We start from the raw sequence: 12,329 nt of genomic DNA, 5'->3' as shown, positions 1-12,329 counted from the left end.
CTGTCCTTGGGAGGTGTAGTCTATGTTGCTTCTTTTCAACAGCTGCTAGCCATAATGGCTATGTTCTACCTCCAGCATCAGTGGTACGTTACCTCTGAATACCAGTTGCTGGGAATCACAGGTGGGCAGAGTGCCATTATGCTCAAGCTCCACTTGCGGGATTCCTAAAGGCATCTGGTTGGCCACTGTGAGAACAGCATGCTGGACTAGATGGGCCATTGGCCTGACTCAGCAGGGTCTTCTGATGTTCTCCATGAGTCAATGCTGGTTTGCTGTAATGCGCTCTATGCGTGTCTGATTTGGAAGCTCCATCTAGTGCAAAATTCAGTAGCCTGATTACTGATGGCCAAGAAAAAGTCACACCATTGTTAAAACAGCTGCACTGAGTGAGGTTCAAGGCGCCCACTTTTATCAAGATTTGCTTGATTGGCACCTTTATTTTTTATCCCAAAAGGTGTTGCATTCACCCCATACATTTAAAACACATTCCTTTCTTCCTCCCAAAGAATCCTGGGAACTGTAGTTACCCCTCACAGAGCTATAATTCATAGCACCCTTCACAAACTACAGCTCCCAGGATTCTTGGTGGGGGTGTGCTTTAAATATGCCTTATCTGTATGGTGTGGGCACAGCCCCAACTGCCTTCAGAGAACTTATTTGCTCACAGGTGGTCTAGAGCAGGTATGTCTAAAGCTTGTTTCGGGGGCCTAATCTGACCCACCGATTTAATCCACCCCCTGTGGATTAAAAGCTCAACCACTTTGGTCGGCCCTCACACATGTTCACTTCATCAAATCTGGCCCTCTTTGAAAAAAGTTTGGACACCCGTGGTCTAGAGCCTTGGCACATGACAAGCTGGTTCATGTGACTTGTGAAATGTTAGGGCATGTTGTGGTATGGTTTGTTTACATTACTGCTTTTTGCATAGTGGTCATTGGCTGTAACAAACAGATTGGTTGATATACTGCTTTTTGGCCCAAGCCCCACCAAAAGCATTGAACAACATTACAGTTAATACAATAAATCGATCTCAAGAATATAGAACTGCAAAATCAGTGAATGCCCACCGATCACATCAGTGTGCTGCATTCATGCTGTCACCAGCTGGCCACTGCTGGGCAAGGAAAGACCTGTGAAAGACCAGAAGCCCTGATGCCAATTTTGACTACCTAAACTTCCACAGCAGGACCCGTCCCTTTTGATATCATATCAAGCCTCTGCTCATTTCGTTTACTGTATGAGACATGAAATCCTTCCTGCTTCACAGGACTTGAGGGCACCAGCATTTGCATGGCTTCTTTCTAGGATCAGCAGATGAGGAACCAAGAGAAAGAGAAACAAGTTCCTGCATGCTCCCTGACTCTTCAACCCTGTTAAAGTTGTGACATGAACCGCACTTTTAAAATCATGGCTCTCTGGCTGAGAATAAGCAGAGTGTGTGTGTGTGTGTGTGTGTGTGTGTGTGTGTGTGTGTGTGTCCGTCCTTTTGTTCTCAGAGCCCAAACCTGTCATTTTTCTCCAAGAGCACTTGTCTCTCTCAAATTATTTGCTCAGCATATGGGTTGGCAAGCATCTTTGAGGGGAAGTGAACCCTTCTTTCAGTAGCTGACAGGCCACAGATCATACTGCTTTGCTTCTGTATTGGTTGAAACAGCAGAATATATCAGACCCTGTTGCCCCAAAAGCATGTCATTTGGAGCAAATTTCTAATAAAGGGACCCCTGATCATTAGGTCCAGTCGTAGGGTTGTGGTGCTCATCTCGCTTTATTAGCCAAGGGAGCTGGCGTACAGCTTTCGGGTCATGTGGCCAGCATGGCTAAGCTGCTTCTGGCGAACCGGAGCAGCGCACAGAAACACTGTTTACCTTCCCGCCAGAGCGGTACCTATTTATCTACTTGCACTCTGACATGCTTTCAAACTGCTAGGTTGGCAGGCGGACCGAGCAACGGGAGCTCACCCCGTCGCGGGGATTCGAACTGTTGACCTTCCGATCAGCAAGCCCTAGGCTCTGTGGTTTAGACCACAGCGCCACCCGTATCCCTAATAGAGCTGTACAAGTGTGAAACCCTCATAATCCAATATGGACTGATTGTTAATGCCCCCAGGTTTGCTACTTCTATAGTTGAAAAACAGTGCATTATAAATTAAGTTAAAGTGTGGGAGGTTCTTTTAGCTAGATGTCATCTCCAAACTATGCAGTTCTCACCATTTTATCATTCTGAGAAAACAGATTATGGTCTTCCAGATTGCTTTTTTTTTTTTTTTTTAGCGATTGGTTGACATGCTGAGGGAGGCATTTACAGCTTTGAGATTTCAAATTATGCCCACAGCATATTTGGATGGGACATATGCCAGAATGCCTCTTTATCTGCATCCAGGGAGAGGTGGAAAAAATATTTCATTATGCTCCTTGCAATATATTCATGTATTATTCTCCCAGGGGTAGAATTCCCAAAGAATTTCCTTTATAACAGTATAGGGAGCAAATCTGCTATTTGTTGATAGAAATAGATACACTACATATAAAGCTTCTATGTTTCCCTAAGCAGCCCAAAGCATTAGACAAAATGTCAAAAGGAGTCCTGCATGCTAGGGGCCATGAATTCTAAAATGTACTTCATTGCTGTTTGTATTTTTCTGCTGACCATTGGTTTCTATCAAATAAATTTCATAGAATTGTAGAGTTGGAAGGGACCGCCAAGGGTCATCAAGTTCAACCCCCTGCAATGCAGGAATCACAGCTAAACATCCATGACAGATGGCCATCCAACCTCTGCTTAAAAACCTCCAAGGAAGGAGAGTCCACAACCTCCCAAGAGAGATCGTCAGTTTGACGATCAATACCTGACATCTCAAGCATCTATATTCCCTTCAACTGTTAGGTAAAGCTACTCAATCTGGCTTCGATGGGGGGGGGGTTTGGGGGGATATAGCACTCCACCTTAAATCTATGTCTTCCTTTGTTTCTTCTGTTTACCTGTTGCCCACCTACAAAGGAACCTGTGTGTTTTGTCTAAGGATGGAGGACAGACCTGGATCTAGACTCGTTTGGGTATTTGCCTAGATAAGGGAACAGCCATTGTGTGTTCCTGCTTCCTAGTACAACCTGAATGGCAACCAAATAGACCTCATTTGCTTGACTGTTGCCTCCTTCCCGACCTCATCTTTGGCCTCTTACAAAATAGAGACAAATGACTTCACTACAAGATACACTCTGTGTGTGTGTGTGTGTGTGTGTGTGTGTGTGTGTGTGTGTGTCCCCCTTTTGTTGCTGCTGCTTTGTTACCATCTAGTCTGATAAAAGAGTTTTGTAGAACTGCATGCAATTTTGTGACATTTTGGTTGGCAAAATATATGTATTCCCTCCCTCCCTCCCCAGCCCAATTCTATATCCAGTAGCAGCCTAAGTAGTTAGAAGATTGGGATGAGACAGAGTGAGGCTGGAGCTATGCAGGTGCATAAGCAAAGACAATCCGGTCAATCTGCCAGTGTGCCCATGGAATGGATTAAGTTCAACAACCAAGGTACCGCTGTATCTAGTTTAATAAAGCATCTCCACAAGTGAGACTCATACACACATAACCAGCACAGTTACAAACTGAGGCTATGGCTATGTGCACTGTACGTTTGACTTAAAGTGAAAAGCAAACTATTTTTGGATGTTGGATCTTGAAAAAGTGTCTGGACAAACAAGTCTGCCTTGTTTAAGGCAGGATAGTGCCAAACATCTGGCAGGTACTTGATCATTGATTTTTAATTTAAAACAGGAAGGAACAGCACCTGATAGAGATCTCCCGGGATATCCAGGGTAAATATAGGCACCTATAATTAACCCAAAATGTATGTAAATATTCTCTCTTTTCATCCCTGAATGCAAATTTTAAAAAGCATTCACCTGTCTTTTTGCAAAAATATTTTCAGTATTATGATTAGCCTTAAGCCCTTTCCTCTGTGATATCTGTAATATCGCTAACAAAATGATGTGTAACTGAAGAGACCAGCCGTAAAGCATGTCATGTGTTAAGGAGGGAAAGAGGGCAGCTAGGTTCTGACACCAAGTGCAGACAACTGCTGGAGATGTGGGAGTAAAATGCAAACTTAGTACATATGATGATTAACTGCCCGATGATAAGATCATTTTGGTGCAAGGTGAGGATATTTATAGCAAGAATAATTAATAATAATAATAAAATGTTATTTAGGGGAATTTAATTTAATTCTAAATTATATTCCGGAAACATTGGAGATTTCAAGGGGTCAAAAAAATGGATGCACCATGCTATATTAGAAGAAAAGAACTTGCTTTGATGAATTGGAAGAGCCCCGAAAAGATTCCATTGAGCACACGGATTGATAATATGGACAGATTAGATTAGCTACATACGAACGAATTGGATGTCAACGCAAAGTAAGAATGGATAAATATGAAGAAATCTGGAACAAATATTTAAGTGATAAGGCGGATAGTGGTGAGAAGTAGAGGGAGGAGAGAGAGAGGTGGGAAAATATTGTTTTAAAAGGTGTAGTCATAGGTATTCAAATCTGAATTGTCAAATTGTGTTGTTATTGTTATTATGGTTTTTGTTGTATGTGTCTTTTGCAGTTGTTGTTTGTATCAAAAATGATTAAATAATAATAATAAAAAGCTAGGTTCTGACACAGGAGAGACAGAAATGTGACCAGGGTATAGGAGGAGTGAAATGAGAGGGAGATGGGTGAGGCAGTGAGGTGGTTGGTGCGGTGCAGGGGGAAAGCCAATCTGATGCTTCTGCCACTGCACCCACACCACACTGACCTCCCTTGCCTGTCTACCTCTCAGTAACTGGCAGGAAGTCAGCTAAACAGCACAGCCCAACCACATCCTGCTGGTCACCACTGCATTTAGCTTAGGCTCTGTATTATTTTTTTCTGTACCTTATTTTCCCTTTGGCAATTCCGCCTCCTCACTGTTCTTGTTTTCCTTCCTTTAGGGCCTGCAATGGAAATCAGAACAAGGAGGCTCGCCGTGACTGTTGCACTGTGCCTGACATCTTTTCTGGCTTGTGAAGGGAATTCAGAAAAAGGCAATGCTTCCCTGTTGCACTTTACTTATCCCCTTTATAACACAACAGTCTATGAAAATTCCCCTCCCAAAACCTATGTGGAGAGCTATGTCAAAATGGGCATTTACATCACGGACCCAGCATGGGACATCAGATACAAGATTGCTTCTGGGGACACGAGTGGCCTGTTTAAAACTGAGGAGCATATTGTGGGAGATTTCTGCTTTTTGAGGATCAGGACTAAAAGTGGTAATACCGAGCGTCCAAACAGGGAGTTCAAAGACAAGTATGTGTTAATAATCCAAGCCTTGGAGAAAACATTTGCCTATGAGGCTTGGGCCAAAGTACTGATCCACATCCTTGACAGAAATGATCTGAAGCCTCTGTTCTCACCACCCTCTTATAAAGTCACCATCCAAGAAGATACACCCCTGAAAACTTCCATTGGTGCAGTCAGTGCCACAGATGCTGATGTTGGTCAGAATGCAGAGTTCTATTATGCATTTAGTACAAGGTCACCACTATTTTCCATTCACCCCACCAGTGGGGTAATTATGACTGCTGTGAAACTGAACTCCACCCACAGGGGGAAGTACCAGTTAAAGGTTCTGGCTGTGGACAGAATGAAGAAGATCTCTGAAGGAAGTGGCTTTGGAAACGTGGCCAGTCTTACAATCCAGGTGGAGCCATCTATCAAGAAACCCCCCGTTATAACTTCAGTGATGATGAGGCCATCCGATTCTCCTGAGGATCTCCTTTATGCTACCTTGAGTGTGGAAGTAGATGGATCAGGAGCTGGGGTAGATTCAGTTGACATTGTGGCTGGAGATCCAAGGATGCACTTCAAATCCATTAGATCCTATGTGGGAAGTAATGAGTTCATGATAGTGTCAGCCAGAGAGATCAATTGGAACGATAACCCACATGGTTTTAATCTCAGCCTACGGGCTAAAGACAAAAACAAGCCACCTCTTCTTTCTCAGATTGTAGTTATTCAAATACCACCTTCCAAATACGCCTCTGCGAGATTTGAAAAAGATCTGTATCATGTCCAGCTCAGTGAATTTGCACCTCCTGGCAGTCATGTTGCAATGGTTCAGATTAGTCCAGTTCTCCCAAATCTAAAATACATTCTGAAACGCAATTCTGGTAGCACAAGCTTTAAAATCAATCCTCAGACTGGCCTGATAACTACAGACAAACTAATAGATTTCCAGGAACAGTCCCACTTTGAACTCAAAGTTACAACAAGTTACAGTGAGGTCTTTGCCACTCTCTTGGTTAGTATTATTGATTGCAACAACCATGCTCCAAGCTTCAACCAACCATCGTACCACGGCAGCTTTGATGAAAATCTGCCTCTGGGCACCAGCATCCTGTCTGTGAAGGCTACAGATAGTGACTCTGAGGAGAACGGTTTCATCACATATACCATAGCCAACCAGAGAGCTGTTCCATTTGCCATTGACCCATTTTCAGGTGTCATCTCCATCTCCAAGTTAATGGATTATGAGCTAATGCAGAGGTTGTACCATTTACGTGTCTGGGCATCAGACTCGGGGTCTCCTTTTCGCCTTCAGACCGAGGTTTTCGTTTCCCTCAGAATGAATAACATGAATGATAATGCACCAGCATTTGAGAAGATTAACTGCAATGCAAGTATTCCATGGGACTTACCTGTTGGCTACTCTGTGATCACAGTATCAGCCATTGATAATGACGAGCTTCAGCCCATCAAATATGAAATCATGTCTGGCAATGAGAGGCAGCTTTTTGAATTGGATCCTGTGTCTGGGGTGATTTCTCTTAGAGCTCCTCTAAGAGATCTCCATGATAAACTAGCGACGACCTACTCTTTAAAAATCACAGCCACAGATGGAGAAAACTCTGCTTTCCCAACCTATGTAAATATCACTGTGATCTACCAGGATACCCAAGTAGACGTTCAGTGTGAGGATACTGGGGTCCTTAAGGAACTAACTAAGAGCATGATCCACTCTATTGAATCCCAGTCTCCAGAGCAAAAACCAGATGAAGATTCCTCCTTGAATGTGCATCTTATAAACCATCATGCGCCACAGTTCGATGATGCCTTCCCAAGATCTATTGATATAATGGAGACAATCCCAGTCAACTCAACCATTGCACAGCTGAGAGCTGTAGACAGCGATACCGGCTTTAATGGAAAGATGGTCTATGTAATATCTTCTGGGAATGAGGATGGTCGTTTTTACATTGACACAGAAACGGGTCTCCTCCTGGTCTCCTCTCCTTTGGACCATGAAAGAACAAGTTTCTACGTACTTAACATTACAGTGTACGACCTTGGCATTCCTCAGAAGTCTTCCTGGAAGTTGCTAGCAGTAAACATTCTGGATACAAATGATAACGCTCCTAAATTTTCGCAACATACATACTTGGTTACTATACCAGAGGACGTAGAAATAGGCACAACCATCACCGTGGTGAAAGCCGATGATGCGGATACAAATGACAATGGGAGAGTGAAATATTCCTTTTTGGCACCTTCTGATAAATTTGACATCAATAGCATCACTGGTGAAGTAGCAGTGACTGTTCCCCTTGACAGAGAATCGTGTCCTCATTACATATTAAAAGTTGAAGCCAGAGACCAGCCACTAACAGGCCAGCAGCTCTTTGCAGTGGCTGATCTGTTTATTTCTTTGGAAGATGTAAACGACAATTCTCCACGCTGCATCCCAGCCTTGAATAAGGTGAAGGTTCCTGAGGACCTGCCCCTTGGGACAACATTGCTGTTCCTAGAAGCCTTTGATCCAGATATTGCATCTGGGGGAGAGCTAAAATATAGTCTGTTCAGAGATGATGAGGATATGTTTCACCTGAATGAGTTTACAGGGGCCCTGATCTTGGAAAAAGAGCTGGACTATGAGAAGAGGGACTCTTACAATCTAACTGTGAGAATCAGCGATGCTGGGACGCCCCTGTCTCTTTCTTCCCTCTGCCATATTGAGATTGATGTTCTGGACGTCAATGAAAACTTGCACCCACCTCGCTTTGCCTCTTTCGTGTATGAAGGGTCGGTGAAGGAAAACAGACCAGAAGGGACATCAGTGATGACGGTGATAGCGCACGACGGCGATAAAGGGAAAGATGGAGAAATCCAGTATTTTATCAGAGAGGGAACAGGCTTGGCTGTCTTCGATATTGAAAAGGACACAGGTAATAATAATAACAGGACACTATCAAGATAGAAAAAATGGCTTAAATGGCATGGGTTGTTTGGCCTGAAATTTTGATTTGCCAGCATTTTTTTAAAAAATTGTTGTATTTTCTATGTTTATAAGACTTCCTCAACCTTGGCCCTCCAGATTTTTTTGGCCTACAAATCCCATGATCCCTAGTTAGCAGGACCAGTGGTCAGGGATGATAGGAATTGTAGTCTCAAAACATCTGGAGGGCCAAGGTGGAGGAAGCCTGGGCTACTTTGTCTTTAAAGGGCTTCGGAGTAAGAAATCCACTTACTTTAATTTTTGAAAGGGATTCATATATATATATATATATATATATATATATATATATATATATATATTTGTGGAATCCATATATCCCCCCTTTTTTTTTATTTCTCTTAGGTACAATCTTTACCACAGGTCCACTGGACAGAGAATCCAACAGTCATTATTGGTTGACGGTGCTAGCTGTTGATAGAGGATCAGTCCCTCTGTCTTCTGTGGTTGACATTTACATTGAAGTCACTGACGTAAATGACAATCCGCCTCAGATGTCGAGACCAATCTTTTATGCCTCTGTCATGGAAAATTCCCCGGCCAACACCTCCATCCTTCAGGTAGAAGCTACTGACCCAGATTCTGGCTCCCAAGGGAAGCTCACCTTCCACATCATAAATGAAAACCATAATAGATTTTTCGCCATTAATCCTGTCACAGGTAAGGAATAAACACATGCAGATTCTGTGTTTGTTTTTTAATCCTTCCTAATGTGCATGAGGTTTGTTTTATAAGGAGTAAAGTCTGGTAATGCCCACCATTTATTAAGACTCGATCTCACTATGGCATCTGCTTATTAGAAAATACTTACAATTCTGTCAAAGACACCCCCCACTGCTGGTCACCACAAACAAATAAAATGTTCAGATGTCTAGAGGGAACAAATGTTTCTTGCTTGGCTTCCTTGCTTGGAGCAGGTGGAAGATAGATGAATGAGAAAGCATAAAAATATAGATCATTGCTTTTTCAGCGCAATGAGTATAAAACATGAATAGGCTACTATTGTCTGAATGTGGGTCTTAGGCTATTGAGAATTCATTCATGCCATGCAAGGTGAGTCTGTGGCTTTCCAGATGTTGTCGATGTTGTTGTAATTTATTACCTGCCCTTTCCCCCCTAAGGTCCTAGGATAGGTTACAACAACTGAAACACAGTGTTAATCAACAGATTAAAACAGCTGACAATCACAAAAATAAAAATAAATAAATAAAAGTAAGTCCCAGGGTGTTACTTTCTTGAATTAACAAACAACAACCCAAAACCACTGTTGTTATTGTGTGAACTGGGAGTCAGTTGGTGCATCAAGAGCAGTCACACTGACAAGAAATGGCCTTTTAGAAGCTCAGGCTTCAGCATTCGTATTCAATGCAAACCGCTATCAACACTAGCTAAATTCCCCTTGCCTTACCATTTCTATAAATCTGAGCTGTGTCTATCACTTCCCTTGTTTTGTCAGTGTTAGCAGAGGAGGTATCAACTCAGCCTTTCGCCTCCATTATGTCTGTGTCATCTCTAGCTTAGGGAACAGATCCATCCAGATTGTTCAAATCCTACCAGTGTTTAATGTAAACTGCCTCTGAAAAGTAGTCTTCTGGGTCTGGTGTTGGGCCAGTCTTTAAACAAAGCACTCCTGCTGTAAGTGACGCAATGCTAGAGACATTGGTTTCATTCACAGCATGATGTGGAGGCGATGAGTTCCCAATTGAGCTGCTGTATGTGTATATTAGGGATATGGGTGAAGTGTATTGGAATAGTTCCCTAGTTTTGAGTTTGTGGCAGAGAGTAGGAGAGAATTGTTGATGCACCATGTTGTCTTCAGGCGGCAAAACTGGCTTTGTAGTTTGTGATTTACAGCATTTAAATAGGAGCATGCAGACTCTGGCACAACCTTTGCCACGACTAGTGCCAGTAGCTGGCATGCCTGGTATCTTTTCAGTTTCATTTCATTGACTGCTTCTAAACTGCTTTGTCTTTTGATTTCTTTTCATCTATTGCTTACAACCTGCTTCTCCTTCCCAAGGGAAGTAAAAGTAGACCACAACATATCAGAATGATCAATAAATGTGGCCAAGAATAATATATCAAAAAATGAAACAGGTAAAGATCAAAATCATATCCAAACCAGAGCAAGGATACAAAAAATCTGTTAAATCCATATGAATTAATTAATTCAACAACCGTTTCCATTAACTGTAAAATGAGCAGTCCTGAGAAGCACGGCATATAACAGAATAAAAGTCAATATTTTTCCGTAGCCAGAAGGTTTCATGCAGTGATGGCACACCCCAGAACCTCCTACACAAAGATTGTCCTGTGGATAAGATCAAATGCCCATCAGTTGCTGCCTCCTGTATAATGTTACGAGCCTCCATCCATAGTTCTTCAGGCAGTTCTTCAGTTCTTCAGGCACTCTGTGCACCAAATCTAAATCCTTAAACCTGTTCCTCACTTCCAGTATATATTCATAAGGGATTTGATTTAGATTGTATCTTACTGGTCCAGTAGTTTTTCCTACTTTCTTCAGTTTAAGCTTGAATTTTGCTATAAGAAGCTGATGATCTGAGCCACAGTCATTTCCAGGTCTTGTTTTTGCTGACTGTATAGAGCTTCTCCATCTTCGGCTGCAGAGAATATAATCAATCTGATTTTGATGCTGCCCATCTGGTGATGTCCATGTGTAGAGTCGTCTCCTGTGTTGTTGGAAAAGAGTGTTTGTGATGACCAGCTTGTTCTCTTGACAGAACTCTATTAGCCTTTGCCCTGCTTTGTTTTGAACTCCAAGGCCAAACTTGCCAGTTGTTCCTTTTATCTCTTGACTCCCTACTTAGCCCTGTTTAGGGAAGTTTAAAATATTTGATGATGATGATGATGATATTATAATAATTATATAATGTAATAATTATTATATTATCATTATCATCATTATTACTCCAAGTGTGAACACACCATAGATCTGTATGAATGCATTATTTCTTTTAATTCTTGAGCTCTGACAAGACATTGGGCTTCCACCCAGCCACATGAAATGTTGAAGTTTCAGTATTATGTTTTTATTGATCTCTCTTTAGTTCTGTTCTAGATAGTTAAGGTGCTAGAAGAGAGGAAAGATGACCCTAGTTACATATGTGAGGGATTTGTTTAAGTGAGGAAGGCATTGGTGAATGAGATGCATGTGCAAAGGGCAATGTCAGCTAAGGAAGTTGGATAGATTTTTGGGAGATAAGCCAGAATAAGCAGGGAATGCGCCACACGGCAGCAGTTTGCAGCTCCTTTGTGACACTTCAAACTACCTGCCGCTGGCAATGGATTTATATCCCTACCTGAGCTGATGGCCCAGCTGAGCTTTTGCCAAGTGCTTTCTCACTGGGGAGCTTTTACAGTCCAAAGAAGCCATTTGCACGTGTGCTCGGGAACCAGGCATTCAGCTGGAATTTTCTTTGAAGCTTTTCTTGCTTTAGCTCAAGCAGCCAAGAAGGCCAGCTGCTTCTGAAACCCAGCAACAGGTTGGATTTTGAGCTGTACAAAGTAGTAAGAAAGCTCCATCTACCCACACGTCTTTGGATCACAGTCTATGGCAGTTTGCGGGCCTCAGACTCACGTATCCAGGAGTAATACAAGGGTCCCCCTGCTTAAAGAAATTGAAATCAAAAGATTTGGTGTAAAAATGTGGTGTTAATTAAATGGGTCTGCTACACAGTTATAATGTTTCTTTTGCTAAACCTTATAAAATGTTAGTAACACTTCAACTCTTTACGAAAGAGCTTCTGCTGTCAAATCTGTGTGATTCTTAGATAATAATAAAATGGCTGTTTAGGTTCCTGGGCATGTACAGAATGCCTTTCTTTCACCATCAACTAACCCCAAGCTGTCTTCCACAATGTTGGGTTACTCGGAGAAGTCTCCAATGCTCTCTTTGTCCAAGCCCCAATGCATCTCTTTGTACAAGTGAGAGAGCAAGCCCCTTCACCTTATTTTCTTGAACTCTCTCTTCTGGAAGACATGCTTGACTGGAATGAC

At 42.3% G+C, this 12,329-nt stretch overlaps 1 protein-coding gene across 2 annotated transcripts in view; it reads left to right on the top strand.

Annotated features, from left to right (window-relative positions):
• FAT2 (FAT atypical cadherin 2) overlaps window positions 1-12,329 on the top strand; it is a 108,608-nt gene that overhangs the window by 27,044 nt on the left and 69,235 nt on the right. For both annotated transcript variants that reach the window (XM_083728714.1, XM_083728713.1), the window contains exons 2-3: window positions 4,972-8,244; window positions 8,658-8,972. In XM_083728714.1, the coding sequence (XP_083584840.1) occupies window positions 4,980-8,244; window positions 8,658-8,972 (3,580 nt within the window). In that variant the 5' untranslated portion in view covers window positions 4,972-4,979. The remainder of the gene's footprint in view (window positions 1-4,971; window positions 8,245-8,657; window positions 8,973-12,329) is intronic.

This window comes from Podarcis gaigeae (assembly GCF_964106915.1).
Source record: "Podarcis gaigeae genome assembly, chromosome: 2".
Classification (NCBI taxonomy): Eukaryota; Metazoa; Chordata; class Lepidosauria; order Squamata; family Lacertidae; genus Podarcis; species Podarcis gaigeae.
Note: the sequence above shows the minus strand (reverse complement) of the source record. Positions and strands in the feature narration are given on the sequence as shown.